The sequence below is a fragment of the Carcharodon carcharias genome, chromosome 1 (genome assembly GCF_017639515.1).
Source record: "Carcharodon carcharias isolate sCarCar2 chromosome 1, sCarCar2.pri, whole genome shotgun sequence".
NCBI classification, from domain to species: Eukaryota; Metazoa; Chordata; class Chondrichthyes; order Lamniformes; family Lamnidae; genus Carcharodon; species Carcharodon carcharias.
Window position 1 is genome coordinate 152,860,302 of NC_054467.1, and position 24,609 is coordinate 152,884,910.

General features: G+C 46.0%; 1 protein-coding gene across 1 annotated transcript in view; it reads left to right on the forward strand.

Annotated features, from left to right (window-relative positions):
* The window catches only part of LOC121275463 (mast/stem cell growth factor receptor Kit-like), a 127,631-nt gene extending 106,652 nt beyond the window's left edge, over positions 1–20,979 (forward strand). The window contains exon 10 of the mRNA XM_041183072.1: positions 20,671–20,979. Within this exon, the coding sequence (XP_041039006.1) occupies positions 20,671–20,684 (14 nt within the window). The 3' untranslated portion in view covers positions 20,685–20,979. The remainder of the gene's footprint in view (positions 1–20,670) is intronic.
* The last annotated feature ends 3,630 nt before the right edge of the window (positions 20,980–24,609 follow it).

Sequence of the window (24,609 nt, forward strand, 5' to 3'; positions counted from 1 at the left end):
TCCTTCTAATGTGCATCATTGAGTTGTTGTTTTACTTCCTCTTGATCACTTGGACGGAGTATCTTGCTTGGCAGAATTGTCTTAGATTTTGTTCCATGAAAAGCTCTGCAGATGATTTCATGTCCTTCAGAGGTGTAGCTGAGAGTGACAATAAGGCAAGGTTTGGGCCTTCCTTTGTCCTCGGCATTTCATGAGGGTTCTCTTGACCATCAGGATGTGTACTTCAGTAAAACTGTGTCCCCCTGAGTTAGGCGGTGATGATATTGAACCCACAATGTTCAGCAAATTCCTTAAGCTCTGGAGGTGAATTGGATTTCATTATCACTTTTACACTTTCTGAAATCCTATGCTCAGCAGACAGAGCTCATACTGCTGAAGTGACTGTTATAACTCTCAAATCTTTCCCCTTCCTGATAAAGGGAACTGAGGCCTGGATTTTCATCCTAAGGCGAGTGCACAGGTTTGGGAAAATTCCCGTCTCAGTGAGCCCACCTTGGGATAAATAGCCACAAATCTTTGTTCCGGGTGGAGGGTGCGGGCGGGTGCGTCCTGGAGAAGGGTCCGCAGCCCCCAGAAACAGTTTGGAGGCAGCCACGGGGGCTGCCATGTGTCAAGGTGGGCTGGTTATAAGGCCCACTTCAGTGCCCTGGACCTTAGTCCCATTTATAATAAGAGGAGTTAAGCCCTCTAGCCCTCACACCTCATACCCCATCACCTCCCATCCACTACCCATATCCTTTCCATGCCAAGTCATGCCCCCACCCACCCCTCATGGCCCCTCATACTCTCCAAGCCAACCTATGCCCCTCTACCCAAACCTAAGGCCCCTTATAAATCCTATACTTAGTGCCGACTGATGCCAACCCATCCCTACCCATCACCCTTTGCCCTTAAACCCTCCATGCCATCTCACCTAATATCCAGGCAGACCTCAGGGACTATGCTGAGATAAAATAGAGTTCTAAGTATCAATTGCAGATTTCACTATATATATAAAAACGCTCTCATTAATAAAAGCCCATTCAAATGTGTGAACTTGCAGCTCTCACCGCCCCATGCCCCCGCCACTGTGATAGTGACAGGTTGTGGGAGCAGCCAAGCAGTAATATTATCAATATAATAAAGAATTGAAAAATGTTATAAAACATGTTCCCTCATGTGACTCTGTTACTAATTAAGATTTAAAATGTTTATTTTATTTGCTTTTGGAAACCTCATCCTGCCTGTGGATGAGGTTTCCTAAAAAGTGCAGAGGCCGCTTGGCCTTTTCACCTGCCCGTCAATCGTAAGGTTGGATGAGCAGCGAAAAATTTAAGTTAACTGAGACTCTAACAGTCTTAGCAGGCCTTTTAATTGTTAGCGGGCATGCTGCCAATTCCAGTGCATGCCTGGCGACTGAAATATCGCACGGCTGCGCACTGATGTCAGGAAGCTCGCCCAATGTCAACACATCATTTTATGCTCAAGCAGGTCGGGTGCATGCCCATCCGCCGAGGTAAATATTTTGCCCCACGGCTCTGAAAACCTGGGCCTTAATGCCTGGCACTATGAGGTGCCAGTCTTCATTGCATGTGAGTAAATCGACTACCATACTATGCCATGGTCTGGCTACATTTCAGTACTTCTGGCATATATTGTATGTAGACACAATTCTTTCCATGTCTTTGTAGGTGCCTATCCAATACACAGCTGATCTGGCTCTGAGCTTACACTTCTCCATTCCTATGTGGTCTTTATGTACCTCCTGAAGAAGTTCTGTCTGCATCATTTTGGGTATGATTATTCTGGATCTGGCCAGCAGTATAGCATCTTCTAGTGAGATATCATCTCTGATTGGCCAGTACTGGCGTATTGCTATATCTTATCAGGCCATTCCTGGATCACTTGTTGAGTGAACATCTGTAACTCTTCCTCTTTACTGGTCTCATCTCTAATTTGACTCAGTTTCAGCAGTATTATGTTCACTAGGTGATGGATTTTTACACCTACATTTTTTATCTCATTTTTCTCATGCAGATGAGATAGGGCATTTCTCTTCCTGGCATGTATTTCAAAAGGGAATTGTAACTGCGAAGCCTCAAGAGTAACCTCTGTGGTCTTGCTGGTATTTTACATCATTTTTCTTGTGGATCTGCTCTAGTGGATGATGATCACTCTCCACTATGAACTTTCTCCCATAGAGATTTGTATGGCATTTCTCACATCCATACATGACTGCCAAACATTCTCTTTCTACGTTGGTATATCTGGTCTCAGCTGATGTTAGAGCTTTGGCTGAAATGCTATTGGTTTTCCCTCTTGTACCAGGGCCGCTTCCAGTCCTTTTGTATAAGCATCTGCTTGTAGATTGACAGGTTTCTCTCTGTTGCATTATGACCAACTTGTCTCCTTGCATACTACTTCTTTGATGCTGAAACTCCCCTCGTTTGACTCTGACCACTATACTCAACATCTCCTCTCTTGTAGCTTTGAGCTGTGTTCTGGCATGAGAGGTATGAAAGAACTCATGTGCTGCATCAAATAAAGGTAACTTCTCTATTCTTTCTTGTCTCTTGGAACTTCCATCCTCGAGATGGCTGTGACGTTTTCAGGACTTGCTTGGCTGCAGCAGGTGTGTACATCATATCGAAGAGTCAGCATTCCGTCACCTTCAAAATGCATTTATCTCCATTTAGCTTGATTCCAGCTTTCCTGGTTCTCTCTATGGCTAAGTGTAGATGGTGGTCATAGTCCTATTCATCCACACCACTGATCTGGATATCATCGGCGATGCCACTGCTCCATTGCATCCTTTATATGTCTCCTCTACTTTCTGCTGGAACTTATCATGGCTCACTTTAAGGCCAAAAGGCAGACACAGGAATTTGTTATATCCAAAGGGTGTATTGAATGTTGTCAATAATGAGCATCTGGTGGTCGTTGACTGCGTGCTCTAAAACCTGCACCAATATGGCACCCGTGCAAAATGTCCCACATATGTGTGCATTTGCCACAGAGGCCATTTTGACAACTAAAAGTATTTGAAGCAGCCAAAAAACAGCCATAAATGATCCCAATTTCTCACCCTAGGTTTTTCTACACTTGGTTGGATTTTTGAAGAGGACATTTATTATCTTTTTCAGCACTTTAGACCTAAAAAAGATAATAAACTAAATTGCTTTCATGTATCAGATTTCTGAAATAAGGAAGAGGCATTTCACTGCAATTAATGAGGATATTCTCTTGTGCATTATCTTGCAAATTACAACCCACATCATATTCTACAGTCTGCTGGTTTCTTTAATACTGAGTTTGACTTTTAACAAAGAGGCAAAGAGGAAAAGCTTCTATTGCTTGCCAGGCGACCATGTGTTTCCCAGATTCTATATGATCTGCGTGTATAAAGCCATGAAGCAGGAAATGGGAGGATGGGATGGGGAAGGTTTAGCCATTTCGGGAGAGCTGAAGGGAACTGAAAGTTTAAGTGAATGAAAGCACAAGAGCAGAAGTGGCATTTTATATTAATAGTCACATTTGAAGGGGAAATAAGCAGCGGGCAAAATCTTCCACTCTGAAGCCTAAGTTCAGTGGCAGGTGCAAAAGTAGGAGGCATCTCCACTCGGGAGCAGGACAATTTTGCGCTGGTCAGCTTATTAAATATGTATTCGCGAGGAGCTCGCCAGTTCTTGCAGTGGGGGCAGTCAGGAAGTCGCCATCCTTATCGTTACATCATGGGTTCCAAGGTCCGGATGCCATATTTAAAGGACACACAGACAGCTTGCACTATCCCTTCTGCCTTTGCCCAGCCACTGCTCCACTCTTCTCCCCTAACCCTTCCTTCCTTGGTCATCCTCCATGCAATTTGCACTGTCACCACCCAGTCTCAAGCATGGGCTTCCATTTACATATGCTCCGTAAAGTGGTCAATGCAGCGGCAACTCGCCGTTAATCATAGTAAGAGTCTACCTTGCCAGGTGCACGCCATTTATGTATAGCTGTAAAAATTAACATTCTAAGCTCACCGGTAGTCAGAAATTAATTTGGTGGGGGGAATCTTTATTCGGGCGAGGTAGCATTTTAATGAGCATGCATGACATGTTAATGCATGCTAAAGGGTTTCCCGACATTGTTCGTCAGGAGGCTTGACCTGCCTATAATATCCCGAGAACAGAATTCCAAAAATTCATCCTGATGATGGGAAACTGATTTTTAGTCTTACGCCAAACTTTTGTCTTCCCGCGGGTAACGGAACTGGAAGACTCCACCCAGCGATTCAATAAACAAGGCTCACTCCCGGTCGACTGCACCTTAATACAAATCTGCTACTAAATTGGAGATACTTATGAAGTATTAAAACAAACACTTTGAAACATGGGGCAGAGTTTTCAGATCAGCGGGCAGGCGCGATTGCATGCCCGGGATCAGCCAGGAAATGGGCCGCTGCCCTCAATCAGCCCAATTAAGGCCCATCCAGCATGAAATGCAACTCCCCAATGGTCAGTAAGGGGCAGGTGGGGTTGTGGGGGGGGGGGGGGCTTGTCAGCCATTGGCTCCAATGGCAACCCGGCGGCCAGTTTAAAAAAGGCACAGGCAGCCCCTTGAAGGCTCTTCTGCATTTTCAGTAATCAAGTTATGGAATCAAGTGCGGCTGGACACGACAGTGGGGAGGGAAAGTCAGGCAGGCACTCGGCCTCCCGCTTCTCTGATGAATGCCTCGCTATACTCCTGGAGGAGGTGGCTGCCAGGAGGGACACCCTTGTCTCCAGAGATGGGGGGAGGAGGCCACCACATCTCACAAGGAGGGCATGGGAGGAGGTTGCAGCACTGGTTAGCAGCCATGACGTGGTGCAGCGCACATGGTTGCAGTGCCAGGAGAGGTTCAATGACCTGCTGCGCTCAGGAACGGTGAGTACCGTATTGCCATGGGTCAGTGTGCAGAAGTTTTAAGATCTGGCTGTCCCTTCTGTGGACCTCAGGGGTGCTAGAGTCTGAGTGTCAACTGTCAGTGACGCCGGAGCTGGCCAAGGGGGTGAGCCCTAGCTGCTTGGACTGAGTGCCCTCCAGCTCCAGGGCTACAACTCAGATGTGCCCTGCGAGGTGTTCCTCAGCTGGGGTTGGCCAGGCTGCAATGGGGCTGCAGGTAGAGAGTGGACTAATCAATGGTCCTCTGTTGTTTCAGGAGAAGATGAGCCATAACCATTCAGAGGGGGTGCAGACAGGCGGAGGGCAGCCCAACCTGCTGCTGCTCACAAGATTCGAGCAGACACCCTAGAGCTAAAGAGCCGGCACACTCCACATGCAACGTGGCGTGGAGAGGCAGGGGTGCCAGACGGAGGTAAGAGTGCAGCACACAGAAGTGAGGCTTTTGGATTGTGCAACCGTTCTAGTGTAGTCTCTTCATTGATGGGAGCCTCGAACCTGGATTCCCCACTGATCACTGAAAGACGGTGGACCATGATACAGATCTCCATTGTCTCACCAGGGTGCCTGGCACGGACAGGGACAGTGTGATGACTTTAACTAATGACATATTGTTGCTCCCCCTTAGATTCGTCAGCACACATTCCCTCTCTGGACCCTGAAGAGCCACCCCTGACACTGGAGGACCAATGGGCTTCATTTGCACCTGCGTCACACTCACTCCCTGAACCAGGCACCAGCACCTTGGTGGGCATTAGATTGGCGACTAGAATGTCGGTGCACATTGGCAAGGGCACTTCACACTCGCTTGAGGTTCAGGCGGAGGCAGAGAGTGCCCAGGGTACCAGCAGTCAGAGGACTGCTGGGGACCAGGACAATGCTCATTCGAAGGTTGATGATGAGCTTCGCATCATCCATTTGGCAGCAGATGTTGGATGTCCAGCGAGATCTGCAGGAGGATCTGGCGAAAATCCATGAGAGCATGTGCGCCATGGTCTCTATTGAGGAGGAGTCCATGTGGAGCATCAGCATTGCGTTGACCTTCATGGCCAAGCGCACTGCCTCCTCCATTGAGAGGGTGGCAACTCCCATGGAGAGACAGCTCCAGGGACAGAATCAGGAGTTCCTGGGGTAGTGCTCGAATCTGCAAGCCCCCACACAGGCACTAAGCTCAGGTGGTCAGTGCCAGTGTGGGAAATGATTGAAGCACCCAGTATCCCAGTGAGGTGCCCATCCATCAATGGTGAGCAGGGAGGTCCGAAGCGACCACACGTTGGCGCACGAGCTGCCTGTCGTCTCTGTGGGTTCCTCTCAGTGTGCTGTAGATGACGGCAGCAGCTCCTCCGCCAGTAACCGCTGCATCTGATGAGGCTATGATGAAAGCGGAGATGCCAGCCCTGGCACTGGCCGCTCCCTCCCAGTCGGGGCCAGCACAGGCTCCATGGGCTAGAGGACGACTGCCAAAGCCATCTAGGCCAACAGGACAGTGGAGTCAGCAGGCTGTTTCCGATGTCTTTGGCAGTGATGGAGGGGGAGGGGCACCAAGACGTAGCGCTCGGAAACATAAGTTATAAAAGCACCATGAGCACCAGAGGGACAGTTCATGGGTGATTTTCTGTTCATTTATGTTTGCTTTATATGTCTGCTGGTGTGGACATCAACACTAGTAATGGTCATGCATTCAATGTAACAATAACAGTAAATTTGCTTTGGTTTTGATGGGCTGAGTATGCTTCACCTTTACTTTAGGTGCAGGGTGCACCAGTATGTATTGCTGGACGTGAGTGGCTCGGTACTTTATTGCACAAATACTGAGTGGACTTTGGGTGCAAATGAAAGGGTCATTTCAGACATCCGGGATGGAAGCGGCAGACCTGGCATGTGGTGGAAGCAGATTTTTGGCAGCCTAGCTGAAGGAGCATTGGATCAAGGTGTGCCTGGTGTCCCTGCCTCCCTGAAGGATACAGAGGTCTGCCTCCATGCCCGCAGTGTTCTCCTCACCGTGCTCCTCTTCTGACTCACTACTGGATCACTACTACTACCACCTCTGTGGCCTGTGGAGCAGCGTCAAGATCCTTTTCCTGCAGTGGGTCCAATTGTGGAAAGCGCAGCATGCAATCACTATCAATGACACCCACTCTGGGGTATTGTAGTGCACTCCTGAACAGTCCAGGCATTGGAAGTGCATCTTGAGAAAACCTAGGGTTCTCTCTATCACCGCCCTTGTGGAGCCATGGCTGGCCTCCTCCATACTGTAAAGAATAAAGGTCAGTAAACACCTGAACAAAGCTTCTGTCACCAGCTTGACGCAACAGTAGACATCTGATTGGGAGACTCCACACAGATCCCCCACTGACCCCTGGAAAGAGCAGAAGGCATAGAAAGTGAGGGTCACTGTGACCTTCAGTGCCACTGGCATGAGGTGTCCACCCACACATTTGGAGCTGATCTCAGGCCCAATCGTCTGACAAATGGAGATCACTGTCTCCCTTGAGAGGCGGAGTCTCCTTCGGCACTGCACCTCAGACATATTGAGGTAGCTGCATTGCTGCCGGTTAACCCTGGCAGCAGGATAGTGGCATCTTCTGTGGCCCCTTCCACCTTGGACTTCCTGCTGGTCCTGCGCCCCTTGTGCCCGTGCCTCTCCTCCCTCTGGTCACTCGCCTGGAAGCTGCTTTGGGACACCTAGCATCCTCCCCCTTCTGCCCCTCTCTTCCTCCTCAGAGGAGGTGCCACCAGTGGAGACCACAATCCCCATTACCAGGGCAACGGAAGGGTGTCTGATCCCTGAAAGGGTCCACATGGTCTGAATCCTCTGGATGCCTTGGAGACACCAATGAATCCTGAAATGAAGCCTGGAAAAGTGAAGAATGAAGCCCCAAACAGAGATGAGGCTGCTGAGTACAAATAAGCAACTGGCAGCAAACTAACTCCAAAACTCCTTACTCCTCACACTGGCAATGCTGCTGACCCTTTTTATCCTGACCTCGGGTGAGGTTTGTGAAATTGTCGGCTGCCTGCCTGCCCGTTTTGCCTGTGCGACAAGTGCGAAATCTCATGGGCAACGTAAAATCTAATTGCCTTTTTAATGGCCTTAATTGGCCTTAATTGGCCTCATAATTGATGGCGGGTGCGGCTGTGAATCCCGCACGCATCCAGCGACCGAAATATCGCACAGGTGCGCAATGACTTCAGGACGCTTGCCCGACATCAACACACACTATTTTACTCTCGAGTGGGTCAGGCACACGCCTACCCGTTCAGCAAAAAATTCTGTCCACGGCCCTCCTACCCACCAGGTCTCCTCCCTGCTCAATTGATAATCTACATGCATGATGATTGCATAAGTACAATTTAATATAAACCAATGGTTCTTCCTATCTGATCCCTATGATTGTAACTGCATGGGTACATATGGGGAGAAAGTGGGAGCTAGCTGTGGAGTTGGATGATCAGCCATGATCATAATGAATGGCAGAGCAGGCTCGAAGGGCTGAATGGCCTACTCCTGCTCCTAGTTTCTATATGGTATAATTGAATTGATATCAGTATGGCTCACAGGGGGATCTTCCACTGCTACCCACAACAGCCTTGAATTGAGCAGAACAGCCGTGTTGCCTGCTTGATGCCTGAATGCAACATCAGGATGCCCGGGGACCAGAGCTCATTTATACCTCCCGAACTATGTGCTCAAAATAGGCTTAGTGGGTGGGTATTGTAGGGTAGGGTGGCATGGGTGATGCAGGGACCAACTTCAGTTTGCAGTACTTTTGTGGGACCAGGCTCTTATCCCTGCCAAGGTATTTTTAGACTCCACAGAATTAATAGGTGCTAATTTGATGGTGCGACAGTTATTAGGTTATGCAGCTGTGACCATAGCAGCAAGGTCAAAATTGGTGCCATGCTGCTGATGACATTTGACAGGCCCTGGAAGTCTGAAGTGCTAATAAGAAGAATTACCAAAAATAATTTAAGGCTATGTTAGGCAGCATAGCATTGTGTGCTATTGTGGTCATTTTTGGATGGATAATTAAAGAGAATAACAATGGGTAGTATTTTTTCCAGCTCAAAGCTGGCAGGAGTGGGGGTGGGGGAGGGTCAGGAGAATAGCATTCTCTCCGCTGGGGTTATTTCCCTGAGGCGAGCTGGAATGTGGATTAAATGTTGGCTGCATTGCATCAGGCAGCAAATCTGCATATTTATGGTCCAAGTAGGAGACATTTAGAATGTTCACCGGCATTTTGCCAGTGGCTGGACGGCCCATCCACTGTGAGCATTGGGCGTCAGCTTAATTTAGGCAGACTCCCTGCAGCAGGCCAGAGAGCCCTCGGAGCCAGAATCTACTCCCCCTATAGAGGCCCAAATATTGCCAAGGGGATTCCCCCCCACTGTCAGAGGGGCCTGGCAGCTTGGCCCGTCTAAAAAATTGAACTATTTTCACCCTTTCGAGGGCTCCTCTATTTTGGGGTGCCTTCACATCCCCCTATCTACCTCAGCATCACTCACCTCTCTCAGTGGAGCTGCCGAGGATCTCATGCTGTCAGCCCTGTGATTGGGTTAGCAGTATCGGGAGCCCGCCTGCCACCCTTAATATGACACGAGCTTGGAGGCGACTAATAGGAAGCTCCTCTGGGAAAACCAACTCCCCAGGTCTGGATCCCAGAAAGTGCGGACTCAGGACCCATATTTGGTTTCGGTGTCGATGACACAAAGCTCATGGGACAATCCTGCCCAATAAGATTAGACCTGTGTTTCCATATGTTAATTTGTTAAACCTTTATTATTTTAAGATGAAGTTATACTGGGTTGGATGATGATACAGCTTTTCCCTCAGTATCAAATACTTCCAGGTTTATTGGGGTACAATTAAGTGCTTCCCTTACACTGCCCAGAATAATGTCGCTGGCTTATGTTTCGAACCCGATGCAGTGCCACCCAAAAAGGGGTGAAAATTGCAAAATAAAACTTTCCTCAATCTCCTTGCCATCATTGTATCCAGTGTAATTTTGGAGAGAGCCTTGAAATAGATGGCTCGCATTCTCCTGACAACAGCTAAAAGGGGAAGATATAAAAGGATTTCCCTGAGTTTTTATAAACCATAAGATTCTGAAATGCATGAATTTTATAAACCAATCAGGTGACACAACTGCCTCCTGAGGCTATTCAGAAATGGCTTTCTTCCTGCAAATGTTATCCATCCCTTGCTTCTGTTAATATTTATCTTGGTTATAATGCTCCTCAAAGAAGATACAATTGAAAAGATACAGGTTTCATTATTTACTTTATTTACTTTTTAAATATTAAGCCACTGGATTGTGGTCTTTAGATCAGAGAAGGTTAAAGGGAGAATTAACGGAATCATTAATGAAGAATTTTGATGGAGTAAACAAGGAGAAACTGCTTCCAGTGACAGAAGAGCTGATAACCAGAGGACACAGGCTTAAGGTAATCAGCAAAAGGTCCAGAGATGAGCAGAACATTTTTTACGCAGTGAGTTATTATGATCAGGAATGCACTACCTAAACAGTGGAGGAAGCAGATTCAATAGTAACTTTCAAAAGGGAATCGGATAAATACTTGAAGGGAGGAAAGTTGCAGGCCCATGGGGAAAGAGCCTGAGATTAGGACGAAGTACATAGCTCTTTCAAAGGGCCAACACAGAATGACCTCCCTCTGTGTTGTAAGTTTCTAAGATTCTATGGTGTAACTCTGTCTTTTAACTGGGATTATAATCGTGGCATGAAAAAATACATTTTTTGTATCACATTTTGACTAGACTCCATGTCTCTAACTCTCAGACTCAAGAATTTCATCTGTAATATTCACAAGGAGTCTTCCGAGTAAAAATAAGATCATGGGAAATACGTGTTTCTTCACATTGTGCCTGTATATATTTAGCAGAGGATCATGCATGTGCTAGGCATCATAAATCACAGAGACATTCACAAGAAGTATAGGTTAGTTCAGAGTGAAATACAAAATAACATTCCTTCGGGCAATGAAGCTCACTGGGATATTTTCCCCACACAGTGTCTATTATAGTTATTTCTTGGCTTGGGTTGCTCAGGACATGGTCATGGTCAGCCTGGACGTATGGTCTGCTCAGAGCAAAGTCACACAATAAAGAAGTATTTGATGTCTACATTGATCAGAGTGCATTGCCAGGCACATATTGCCAAGTAATTATAAACAAATTGCTTGAATTCCCTACAGATTAAAAAGAACAAACTTAAATGACTTAAAAATGTTTTAAAGAAATCCTAAAAGAATAACTGGGTGAAAGCATTTCAATGGAGTCTACCACAAAGTCAATAGCCGGGTCTTCTCTGCCCCTTTGAGGATGGCATTGGAGGTGGGGTCTGGGGGAGGGGAAATCATGTGATGCCAGCACTGACCTCCAAAGTCATCACGTTAGGTTCAGGTTGGAAGCTACATATATTAACACACAGGGCCCTGTTCTTTGCAGACAGAAAGAACATGCTCACACAGTGCGCCTGTTTCAGCTAAACAAAATAAGTGATAGCCATTCACTGACTCATTCCTCAGGCCAATGTCTTGACCAATCAGAGTCAAACTACTAGGTTTAAATTTCAAACAATGCTTGGCATTGGTCAGTCACCATCAAATAGTGCATACTCCATGGCAAAGCCACTACCAATCAGAGTCCACTTGCCAACCAATCAGCACTCTCTTCTCATACAGTATAAAGTTGCTGTTTCCCCCAACATTGTTATTTTCTTGTGAATTGTCCTGATGAGTGCAAGATGAAAAGCTTCAACAGAAAAAATATTTTTCAGCAATACTTAAGTCCAGGGCCTTGGACTGGGAGGGATTGGGCTGGTTAGGGAGGGGGATTGGGGTGGTGGGTTTAAGGTTGCAGGCGGGTAGGAAGAAAAGGCGGGTTCTATCATCAGGATATATCCATCAATCGACAAAGGGCAACTCCTGAAGATAGAACACCACCCACCCCTTCCCGTCCTTTGAAGAGATTATATAAAAAATCAGGCTGCCCACTCCCGCCCAACTACACATGCCAAACATTTTATGGCATGGGCAGTGTATTATTAGGGCCAATTAGCCTGGTAACAAACATAATTGACCCTTAATTATCTGTTTAAATATGGCAGGCAGGCTGTCAAATTTCAGCGCCCACTTACCCCTCATATTATGGATGTGAGCTCGGGGGTGGGTGGGGAGGTGGTGGGTGGGCTCCCGCCCTATGTGGGCTCCCGCCCTATTTTACCTGTCCCCCCCTGAAAACGCACCCAGCGAAGGCAGGTAAAATGCAGCCCACTCACTCACTCTTACATACACTCACTCACACTCAGTCGTTATTACACACTCGTTCACACACACAATCATTCACTCACACACTCATTTGCTCACAAACACACATACACATGCACTCACTCAAGCTTACACTCACTCAGTTACTCACACTCACGCACTCTCATACCCACTCACTGTCTCACACACACACTCGCCTGCACACACTCACTCACGCTCGCACACACTCATTCAAACACTCACTCACTCTCACATTCCCCCTCTCACACACTCACTCACCCTCACACATACTCACTCACACACTCATTCACATGCTCACTCGCTCTCACACTCTCATACACACACTCTCGTGCACTCTTACACTCAGTCACTTTCACACTCAATCACTCACTCTCTCACATATTCATTCTCACTATGATTCACTTACTTTCATACACATTCACTGACTCACACACACTCAATCTCACACTCACTACCCCTTACACTCAGTCACTCTCACAGTCGCTTACTCTCACACATTCACCCAATCACACACTCACTTTCACACTCTCTCTCACACATACTCATTAACCCTCACAATCACTCACTCTGACACACTCTTTCACTCTCACTCGCTTACTCTCACACAAACTCACTCTCACTCACTCTGATACTCATTCACTTACTCTTACACACATTCACCCAATCACACATTCACTCTGACACACACACTCACTCACTCTCACACAATATCATTAACCCTCACACTCACTCACTCTCACAGACACTCACTCTCACAGACACTCACTCTCACAGACACTCACTCTCACAGACACTCACTCTCACAGACACTCTCACAGACACTCACACACTCATTTTCACACAAACTCACTTACTCTCGCACACACTCACTCACAATCACCCTCACACTCACTGTCTCACACACACTCACTGTCTCACACACACCCACTGTCTCACACACACCCACTGTCTCACACATTCACTCATACTTTCACACGCACTCTCTCACACACTAACTCATTCACATACATACACTCACACATACACTCACTTTCACCCTCACTCTCTTGCACACTCGCTCACTCTCACACAAACACTCACATTCATTCACACACTCTAACAAACAATGACTCTCACATTCGCTCACAATCACACTCACTCACTCTCACACACAATGACTAATGCACTCTCTCACACACTCACTCACCCTCACGCTCACTCACCCTCACTCATTCACACTGTCTCACACACACTCACGCTCATTTTCACACACTCTCACAAACTCACTCGCATACTTAGTCTCACACTCGCACACTCTTTCACACAATCACCCTTTCACGCACTTACTCTTAAACACACATTTACTCTCACACAGTCACTCTCACACTAACTCACACATATACACATTCAGTCTCGTTCACAAAGACTCACTCACTCGCACACCGACTCTCATGCAAACATTCTCACACTCACACACAAAATGACACACACACTCACTCGCCCACTCTCTCTCACCCTCACACTCCCTTACTCCAACACACACTCTCACACTCACTCACTCTCACTCGCTCTCACACTGTCACTGACACACTCATTCACTCACACTCACTTACTTTCAAACACACTCACTCACATGTTCACTTTCTCACATACACACTCACTCATTCTAACACACACTCCCTCTCACACATTCACTCACTCTCACACATTCTCACACTCACTGACAGGCAGACTCACTCACTCTCACATTCACTCACAGGCAGACTCACTCGCTCTCATGCTCACTCAATTTCTCTCACACATACTCACTCTCGCACTCATTCACTCTCACGCTCATTCACACACTCACTCACTCCCTTATTCTCACACACATTCACTCACTCACTTATTCACACACACTCATTCTCACGTACACTTACTCTCACACACTCATTCTCACGTACACTTACTCTCACACACTCATTCTCACGTACACTTACTCTCACACACTCATTCTCACGTACACTTACTCTCACACACTCACTCTCACACATTCTCACACTCACTCTCTCACACACACATTCTCACACACTCACTCACTCTCACACTCACTCACTTACTCTCACACATCACTCATTCACACATTCACTCATTCGCACATACTCATTCACACACTTTCACATTCACTCTCCCTCACAAGCACTCACACACAATCTCACTCACTCTCATATACACTCACACACACTCACACTTTCACATTCATTCTCCCTCGCATGCACTCAGTCACACAAACTCACTCTGACACTCTCGCACACTGACTCTCACACACACTCTCTCACAATTACACATTCTCACACACACTGACTCTCACACACACTCAGTCACTCTCACACACACTCAGTCAGCCTCACACACACTCAGTCAGCCTCACACACACTCAGTCAGCCTCACACACACTCAGTCAGCCTCACACACACTCAGTCAGCCTCACACACACTCAGTCAGCCTCACACACACTCAGTCAGCCTCACACACACTCAGTCAGCCTCACACACACTCAGTCAGCCTCACACACACTCAGTCAGCCTCACACACACTCAGTCAGCCTCACACACACTCAGTCAGCCTCACACACTCAGTCAGCCTCACACACTCAGTCAGCCTCACACACTCAGTCAGCCTCACACACTCAGTCAGCCTCACACACTCAGTCAGCCTCACACACTCAGTCAGCCTCACACACTCAGTCAGCCTCACACACTCACTCTTGCACTCACTCACTCACACATCTCACTCACTCAAACACTTATTCTAATTTTTCACTCTCACTCACACACTGACTTATCCTCAGACATCACTGACTCACTCACACTCACTCGTTCTCACATGCTCTTACACACTCTCTCACACGCACTCACTGTTACTCACACGCACAAAATTTAGTCACTCACTCTCACATGCACGCACACATTCACATTCACTCACACACTCACTCCTACAGTCACTCACACTCTCAAACACAGTCACTCACACTCACTCACTCTTGCACACTCTCACTCTCTCACATGCTCTCACTCTCACACACTCACTTAATTCACTCACTCTGACACTCATTCACTCTCACACTCACTCTCACACACATACTCCCAATTACTCATACTCGCACTCACTCTCTCTCATACTCACTCACTCTCACTCACTTGCTCTCACACACTCACTCACACTCTGTCTCACAAACACTCACTCAACTCACTCACTCTCATGCCCTCACACACCTTCACGCTCACACATACTCTCACACTTATTCTCACACACTTACACTCACACTTACTCTCACATCTATTGGAGGAAAACTTAATGGACTGCTGTTAGACCCCCTGCTTTGAACACTGATATCTGTAACAATGATGACAGTAGTCTGAGCCTGCATGGCAACAAGCATAGATCTCACGACCTCAGTCAGAGCTTCCACTGCAGCACTGAGACATTGAACAGCTTCTGCCTGTGCTGCATTAGAGGTCGAGGCACAGGTTACCAGAAGCTGTGTAATGGCTGAGCCCACAAGTGTTCTCATGAAGTTGGTCACCACTTCCAAGGTGGATAGGATGGGCACTGTGCCAAGTTTGAGACAGACTCCCCCATGCTCCTTGACAGCGACAAGGTCTGCCAATGCATCAAGCCTCTCAGTCTGCATGTCCATCAATGTTCTCCTGCACACTGCCCCATTGAAGTCCTCATCTCAGTCTCCTGTAGCAGAACTTGTATGCTACCTTGTCTCTGAACTTTCATTCCCCCAGCCTAGCTGCAGCCCACTCATGTCCAATAAAACAAAACACATAATTTACGCAGTGCCTAAACTGGTGGCTGTATATCAGATCAAGTAATGTTACTTCTTCACGACAACTCAGCTACAACTCTTGCCCTTCCTCAGACATCTGAAAGTAAGTGCACGCTCTGAACATGTGGTGACGTGTCAATGCTCTTCAGCGATGAAGACAGCACTGGTCGAATTCCTCCTGGTGCCCCTTCCCATTGGCTGGTCCTGGCTCTGGCCATGTAGGATGTGAGATGCCATGTAGCCCATGTTGTGCGACCAAGGCCCTCCTCTGGCAAATCCTCTACTCCACCACCTGAGGTTGCAAGAAGATTGGATGTATGAGATCCACAAAGTGAACTGCATGAAGAAGGCAGGCAATGATCTGAGCATCTCTGTTGGCATAGCCTTCATTCTTCAAGCAGCTGCAGTTGACCAATGGGAGTGCATGACCCTCCCATGGACTACACCCAGAACACCTCCCATCCTACATCAACCTCCTCCCATAACAATCTGACCTCCTGTTGAGTAAAGGATTCCCAGCGGCACCTGATCTCCAGCAAGGCAGCAATTTTTTAGCAACCAAATTGATGGACACGAACACTCTGACCCTGACACTGGACCTGCCCTGATTCAAGATTGACACCCCTTCCATGACTGTACACCCAGTATGTATGGTGCAGCTGCCTCCCTTGAACACATAGACCAGACGACTGCAATGAAAGACCCTGCCCTATGGGCTGGAACCTTGCCTCCTTCGCTCACGTCCTCCTCTCCCTAAAAGTGCCAATGCCTTGCTGTGCTGCCTCTTAAGGATCCGAGCATAAGCGCCAACTTCTTGCCAGCCCAGCTGTTGGGCCATTTGAGGGCCCAAGCATCATAAACTCCCAATCTCCACCCCCGCCTGGCCCTTTCCGGTACCTTCCCCTGCTAACGTGCCCTGTGCTGCCAAGTAAGACAAAGACAAAACCTCACCTCAAATCCAAATATTGAACAACCTCATCTGGTGCATGCCACCTTTGAGCTGTCGGAAAACAGGAGGAACAGCTTTCCTGTGCGCCTCTGACTTAATCTTGAAGGTAGGACTGAATTTGGTGTGCTTCCCAATTAATGACATGGTATTAAGTGTATTATTGGCGGAAACCTGCCACAGGACAACGTGAGGCCCACACACCACGAACACGCTGCCGACTTCACTGCTGCATCTCAATCGCCAGCGAGAAATTGAAATTTCAGCTCCTGCCCAATTCAGTCACCCCACACGCCATGTTTCCCACCCTTGCAGGCTCCATAAAATTCAACCCCCATGAGTCACAGAACAAACAAAATAATAGGTAGCTTCACCATTGCCGCAGGCATGGTCCACATCCTCACCAGTCAGTGCAATGGCACGCTTCTCAAAGCAAGTGAGGAGCCTAATGTGGGCCACTCCACCCCCAGTCTGGGACCTCTCCCTGCTGATGTGAGCAGGCTTGTCATGCATGAAAACAGATGGAGAATGTGTGAGCAGGACTCATGGCACTGTGCGGAATGTTTGTGCGGTGAGCGGAGCCATGGGCCAGATGAGGACGTGAGTTCCAGAGGATATGAGTCTGATGGAGATATGAGGGTGTGTGTGTGTGAGTTAGTGGTGTTGTCCCTTGAGGTGTGAGATCCTTGTGGGTTTGTGAGTGTGTGGGTTGAGAATAATAAGTGACTTACCCTGGTGGAACAGAGGAGCTCATTCATCATCATTTGGCACCGGGTGGCTGTCCTCTTTTGCAGAACGTTGGCACTGACCACTGCTGCTACTGCCTCCCTTCCTGGATTAGTGATGTTGCTGCCCCTCCTGCAGCCAGAGCGAGGGTAGAGGACATCATGGCGAGCCTCCACGGCATCCAAAAGGCGCTCAAGGGACGCATCACTAAACTGGGGGAGTCTGCAGTCTTCTTGCCTTTCAGGGCCATGTCTCTTTGCAGCAGTCCTGGGCTCGAAACACAGAGGTGCGCGTAAGGCTGCACTTTAAATATGGCAACCAGCATGATGAGGCAGCCAAATGTATGCAGGCGAGTTGGAAGCCGCCCGCCATTGAAATGGCACGTTTCCTGGGAATGCATGATTAATAAGGCAGGACTGGGACAATATGGCGTGAAAAGCCGTCATTGTGGCCGCAGGTAAAACATTCTTTTTCCCAAATCTGGGACGATTCTGCCCCTAGTCTCATTGAGTCAAGAAAAGGTACTTGACAATCAATTCCAAACACAAAAGGAGAGAAGCGTGAGGAAAACTCACTGCAAGTTACTCTTGCACACCTCCTCAGAAGGGGGTCCCAGAACACAAAGAAAAGTACTGAAGCTCTCAGTCAGTGTCGGGGAATTCAAACAGCATATAAAATTGCATGAAAATAATTATTTAATTCATAATTCCATTGCTACTGCAAAATATTCCTTTTGTTAGATACTAGATCGTCTTCTGCAAAAGCACCTAATGATTATTTTTCACGGCTACAGCTGTAAAAATGTTTAGAAACAGATTTAGCTTGGATTGTTCAGAACTAAACCTATGATGATTTTCTCAGGCAATTTCTTGACACAGTAAAAGTCTTTTGTAAATGTTGCAGAGGTTATAAATTTTCTCATTAATTACAACTGAAGATTTTCAGGCAAGGCTGAGTGAAGCTAATAGGCATATTTGATTTGGGCAGATTTGGTCTGCAGAGACATAGCAGACTGAGATACTCTGTAACTCTTTCATCCTGAACTAGATATTCACTACATCATATATATTTAATATTTTTTGGCGGTGCCTGGCCCTTGAGAATAGTAAGTTTTGCTTGTGCAGGTGCTCTCCTGTTAAGTGCCTGCCTGTGGATGAAGTAGCATTAGTGGGTGGTAACATTGACCCAGCTGGCAAATCCCATGGAGTACATGGTGGGTTTGCAACCAATGCCAAGAGTCACTTTCACTGGAATAGCTGCAGGTTCACAACTTGATGGTGAATCCTACTGTTATTTCTGCAGGACTGCAAGATGGCACACAACCATCGCTAACATATTGACCCCAAATTACCATGGTGACTCAGATTGAGACAACCCCTGCAGAACTTAAAGGGTTCTATTGGCAATCAGAGATGCTGCTATACCTATAGCCTTTGCAACTGAAGTTGCCATGGCAAATACCATGTAGCGTCACTGGCAGACAACTGCTCATTCAACATAACTAGATCATCATTCAGTGTCTAGTGGATATAGATTCCTAAATATGGAACTGATGTTGTCCCAATTTCCTGTGAAAGCAGGACCAGTAAAATTCCATATGATTCAAGAAGAATAGTCAGCTTAGGGGACGTTCACCCTGCCACTATCCTCTATCAACCCACATTCATAGTTCTTTGTTGGCATAACGTATCAGTGCCAAACTCTGTACCTCCTTTTCACCATCACTGTGATCTTCACTCATGTATCTGTGCCACTGGTGCAACATTGGAGCTTAGATTAATGTTATTCTTTAGGCATCACAATTATATAAAGAAGCCTAATAATTTGTCAACTATTATTATTTACACTATCATGCACTGTCAATCATGTGCCAAACTATCAAAAACACCAAGGGGTTGTTTTTATATGCCATCTTAATGGTGTAAAACAGTCCAGGGCCCTTTAGTGTAACAAAACAAATTTTGACACCAAGCCACATAAGGAAATAAAAGCAAAATACTGCAGATGCTGGAAATCTGACAGCATCTGTGGAGAGAGAAACAGAGTTAACATTTCAAGTCTGTATGACTCTGCTCTGAAGTAGAGCCATAAGGACTTAAAATGTTAACTCTGCTTTTTTCTCCACAGATGCTGTCAGACCCACTTAAGCAAATATTAGGTCAGATGACCAAAAGCTTGGTCAAAGGGGTAGATTTTAAAAAGTATCTTAAAGGAAGAGAGAGGGGTAGAGAGGCATAGAGGTTTAGGGATGGAATTCCAGAACACTGATCCTTGGCAGCTGAAGACATGGCTGCCAATGGTGGAGTGATTAAAATAGAGGATATACAAGTGGTGAGAATTTGAGGAGAAAACATAGAATATATGGTTAGGGCAGCATGTAGCTTTCCCTCCAGAATAACTCAAAACATGTTTTGCTCAATTGGAAAAATTGCACTTCATTATGCCCCCTTTCCAAGTGGAAAACAGGGACAAAAATGAATAACTTTACAAGACCATATCCTGCATCTCCAAGGACATGTCAAGAGTCATAAAAATGTCTGGGATGTACAGCCACCTACAACAGGCATTAGGGTCCCTTGCCTATGCTAATGAGGAGCCTAATGCCTGTTTTTGGACACCTCAGGAAAATTGAACTGTCCTGAACACTGGACTTTCTGTGCTGAGGTTTTGAGGCATGCATGGATAGTGATGTTAGCAGATTTGAAAGGGGGAAGCACATTACCAGAGGAGAGGGATTCATTAATAAGAGCAGCTCGCACCAGGACCAGTAAGAGAAGTTGGATGGCTGTCAGTTTAATGGGAAAAGGCCCAAGGGAGCAAGAATAGACAAGGTGAGCTCAGAAAGGGCATGAGGGGGCATTGGAGAGAAACAAGGGAAAGATGTGAGTTCACAGTCAGGATGGGGGGAAGCTTGAGGAAGTTTGGCTTGACCTAAACTGTTTCCTGTCCATTTCTTTTTTGCTCCTTATTACTCAGTTTTGTTTCTTACCTTCAGGCAGATATGATTAAATCTCCAGCAACTCCGCTGTCGTTCAGTCCTGGAAAATTGATGTGCTCTCAAACGAGAACTGTGCCGTAAAGAGATTTTTTTGTAATATCGCTTTCATGTTTGTAGTAATTGAAGGTACAGTCTTCCCTATTGTCTATCAGGGAGTCACATGACTGTTCTTGGCGACTCCAACTAATGAGCCCTAAGCATGGATAATCCAGGGCAGGGGGACAGCGCATGGCTTTCTAGTCGAGGACCTAGATCAAGCATGTAGCTTCTGAAAAATTCTCTGTAATAAAGTCCTCTGTTTCAAGTAGAAACCTGTCCGGTATATCAAATTATTACAATGTTATAGCCCCTAATGCACTAGTACTTGTGTATCATTACTAGTAATTGTTTATTCGGTTTTACTTGCAAATCAAGGGGACTTATTTCACCAGTCCTTTCAGCCACAGCTATGAATGGAAGGAGTCTTCCCTACTGAACATGATTTCTAAAACCATTCTTGAGTTATCCCAGTTACATCTATCATAGTTTTTGTTCCAGTACAAAGGCTGTCAGAGTATGGCAGTCACTTTTTAGCAATAATGTAAAGCCAAAGCAATAACATTTTATTTGAAGTAAAACAAAACAGGACAGGAAAATAAGTCTGAAATGTGAAGCAGGCAGTTTGTTAAGGTCACTGAAGCTTCACTACTTTTCAATGCTAATTAGCGCCAATTATAAGGCCAGTTTTGTGCAGCTGTGGACACATGCCTGCAGGGAATATGACTGAGGACAGCCAAATTCATTTCACTCAGGGCCCTTAATAGTCATTTGAGAGAGAAATAGAAAGATGTTCATATTCATTTGGGCTTGATTCAAACTCACATCCCTGAGGTGAAAAGAATTTTTTTCTCGATTTTCCCACTTCTCATATTATCTTCGTATTCCCTCCCCCAAATTATCCTCCCACATGTTGCTGTCATGAGGAAATGAAATAGGACACAGGCATAACCATGCATGTTACTGAGGCAAGACCTTGATGACTGCACAGGAAATGCACTGTGTAATGGGAAAAGTTAATGCTTCCTCTTTCCAGCTAATAATCCTGTTAACTGATGACACTACCACAAGGCTAAAAGCTCATTGTTCAGGCTGAACTTTGGGGTTTAGTGTTTGGAAAGCCGATCAGAAAATCCAATCACATTGATCACCTTGAGGGTCTCCCTGTAGGGATCAAGAATATAGCATTGTTCTATAACACTGGGAAAAATAGACACATGCTCACCACAACATCACCAGTGGTTGATTATAAGCCACCACCCAAAGCAATCTGTCTAATGCCAGTCAGTAAATACGTACTTCAACCACAATCCAGCAACTTATCAAATGTTTCTTCCCTCAAATAGCTATGTAATAAACAAAGCCTCTAGGTTGTTTTCAGAAAACAAAGGCTCCAGACAGAACCTGTACATTATCCATTCTGACTGACATACATCCAACAAATGTTTCACCAACGTATTTGTTGAGTGAGGTTGCCTTTTGCCAAAATTGTAACTTTTTGAACTAGCAGTGACCATTGTAGGGTGAGACTCACTCTCCAGTAATTGAGACACAGGCCTGACATGAGTCTGTAAGAACTGAAAGTCCAGTGAATTATCTGTGATATCTTGGACTATTATAAATTATTGAATGCAGGAGAAAAACTACCTCAATGAAATTAACTGTGCACACCCAGACCACCCCAAGAAAGATTAAAAATAGATCAAACTCAGAATGAGAAGGAAAGTTAACATCAAACCCCCTTGAATCTTTACAAAAGCCAATGCCCAAGCCTGCAAGGCCATTCCCTATGTCAGAAGAGCATTCCAAGTCCAAATGACCTAGTTGAAACCGAGGGACCGCAACCAAGTTAATTGATCCCCAAACCATTGTGCTTAATGATTCCACAATCATACCAACAACCCCAATGTGTCAATGTATATTGCTGTGAGTACCATGTATCATATTGTGTAGTGGCCACAAAATAAACAGAAGTATTTTGTGAACTAATGTAATAAAAAAACATTTTTTAAAAAATTGAAACGTATCTAAAAATTGGCAATGTTTTAACTCCAGCCTTAAATGGCAGCCATTCCAGAAGGAGAGTTTTGCTGCGATAAAGAAGATGGCAGCCCACACCCTGAGGATATTTCCATCTCTGTAAACATGCAGCGCCCTTTCGAATCTTCCTCACAATACCACAGCTGGGCAAAATGTAAGTGATAAGAAATTAGCCCAAGGTTCGGTCACTTTGAGTTTTGAATTCAGCTCCTCTCTCACTTCAAGTGTCTCAAATTGTAGTTTTAATAATTTGTAGAAGAGATTAAATGACTTCCATATGGCACAAGAACCATGAATGTTCCATCATGCACAGAGTGGGGAGCATCAGCTGAGCAACAGCTGCTTTCTTGTTGTGATGTCACATTCCCCCAAAGCATTTTTTCTCTTTTCTAAAGATGTTTTTGTATAGAGGCTGTTTCTCGTACAAGTCTTTGGAAGCTGGTTCATACGTTTATCATAGATAAACTTCCGTTGTAGTTTCCATGACAGTTGTGACAAGGATTCTGTTGGCAGCTCCAACACATCCTGAATGAATGCAGCTGAATGATTTTGGCACAAAATAAATGTAAAAAAAGATAAATTAATCACCAGTCTGTGTTCTACTTTATCACCCACTTGGCAATGCATTTGAGCTATTGCACAAGGTTCCTGAAGATCACTGAGCGAAAAAGACTCATTTCATTCTCCAACTGGCCAACGCTAATTACGAACTTCCTTTTGTTAATATCGCAACAAAGTACTAAGTACACTAAGCTTTGTATAAACGGAAATAAGAATACATATACTGGGTCACAGGATATTGAATTGATGCAGTAACCTAGGTTTTCCGATTGGGTGTCAGTCTAACTGGAAGTGGGGTGGTGAAAGAATTGCACCTGCTGACTGTTCAGCCCACCTATCTGCCCAGATTCAGCTCCACATGAATAATGTGGACAAGCTCCAGGTATGGGAAATGTTTGTAACTGGGAACTTGCTCTTTGGTGGGCAGGGAATTTCCTGCTGCTGTATAATGTAAAGTTCTACAACAATGGGCTGAAGGGCATGTTTCTGTGCTGTATAACTCTATGACTATGAGTTTGAAGTGGTTGGCATTGAGGTTTGCAAATTTGAATATAATCAGCTTCTAACAAAAATAAACTCATGGGTTCCAAAATCCTTGAGCCCACTGCCAAGAAGATGGTGCAGCACTGAAAGCCCAGAGAGGACAAAAATTGGGGTATGACATGAGGATGCCAGGTCTCAAACCCAAAGACTTGTGTCTTCCAATTTGTGCAGAGGTCTGGGATGTGCAGAATTTCTGTTTGCCCAAATGTGGCCCATGATTTTGGAGAAAGCCAAGGGGGGGTCTTTCCAATGTCGAGAATTTCCTTGAATTTCACTTTTCTAATGCCCACCAATCCAGTTGTTGGGAACAAACACAACATACGGAACATCTTGTGGGGGGTGGGGGCGGGGTGGGGGGGGTTGCGGGCATGGAGGGAGTAAAGTCCTTGTGTGCCTGGAAGACCCTAGAAATGCTGCCTTACAATTTCTAAGTTTAGCTCTCTGATGAAGCTGGCCAATCAGACGGATAGCTAAACTTTGGGGGTGGAAATGCCAACAGCTCTGCCAAGTGGTCATCTGACACTGTATATCTGCTCACTTCTTCTCTAGCAGGTTCCCAAGTTAGAGCAATATTGGCCCAAGCACTCGCTGGCAATATTCTAATCAGCTGATGCCAGCCTGACAATGGATTTTCTCACAGGGTCAGGAGGGTCTGTTCCATTACATGTACTCCAGCAAAACAGGACTGAGGGTTCTTGGCTAATTTCTCAAAGGAGTGCAGGAAGCAGTCCATGTCCATATGCAGCAGGACCTGGA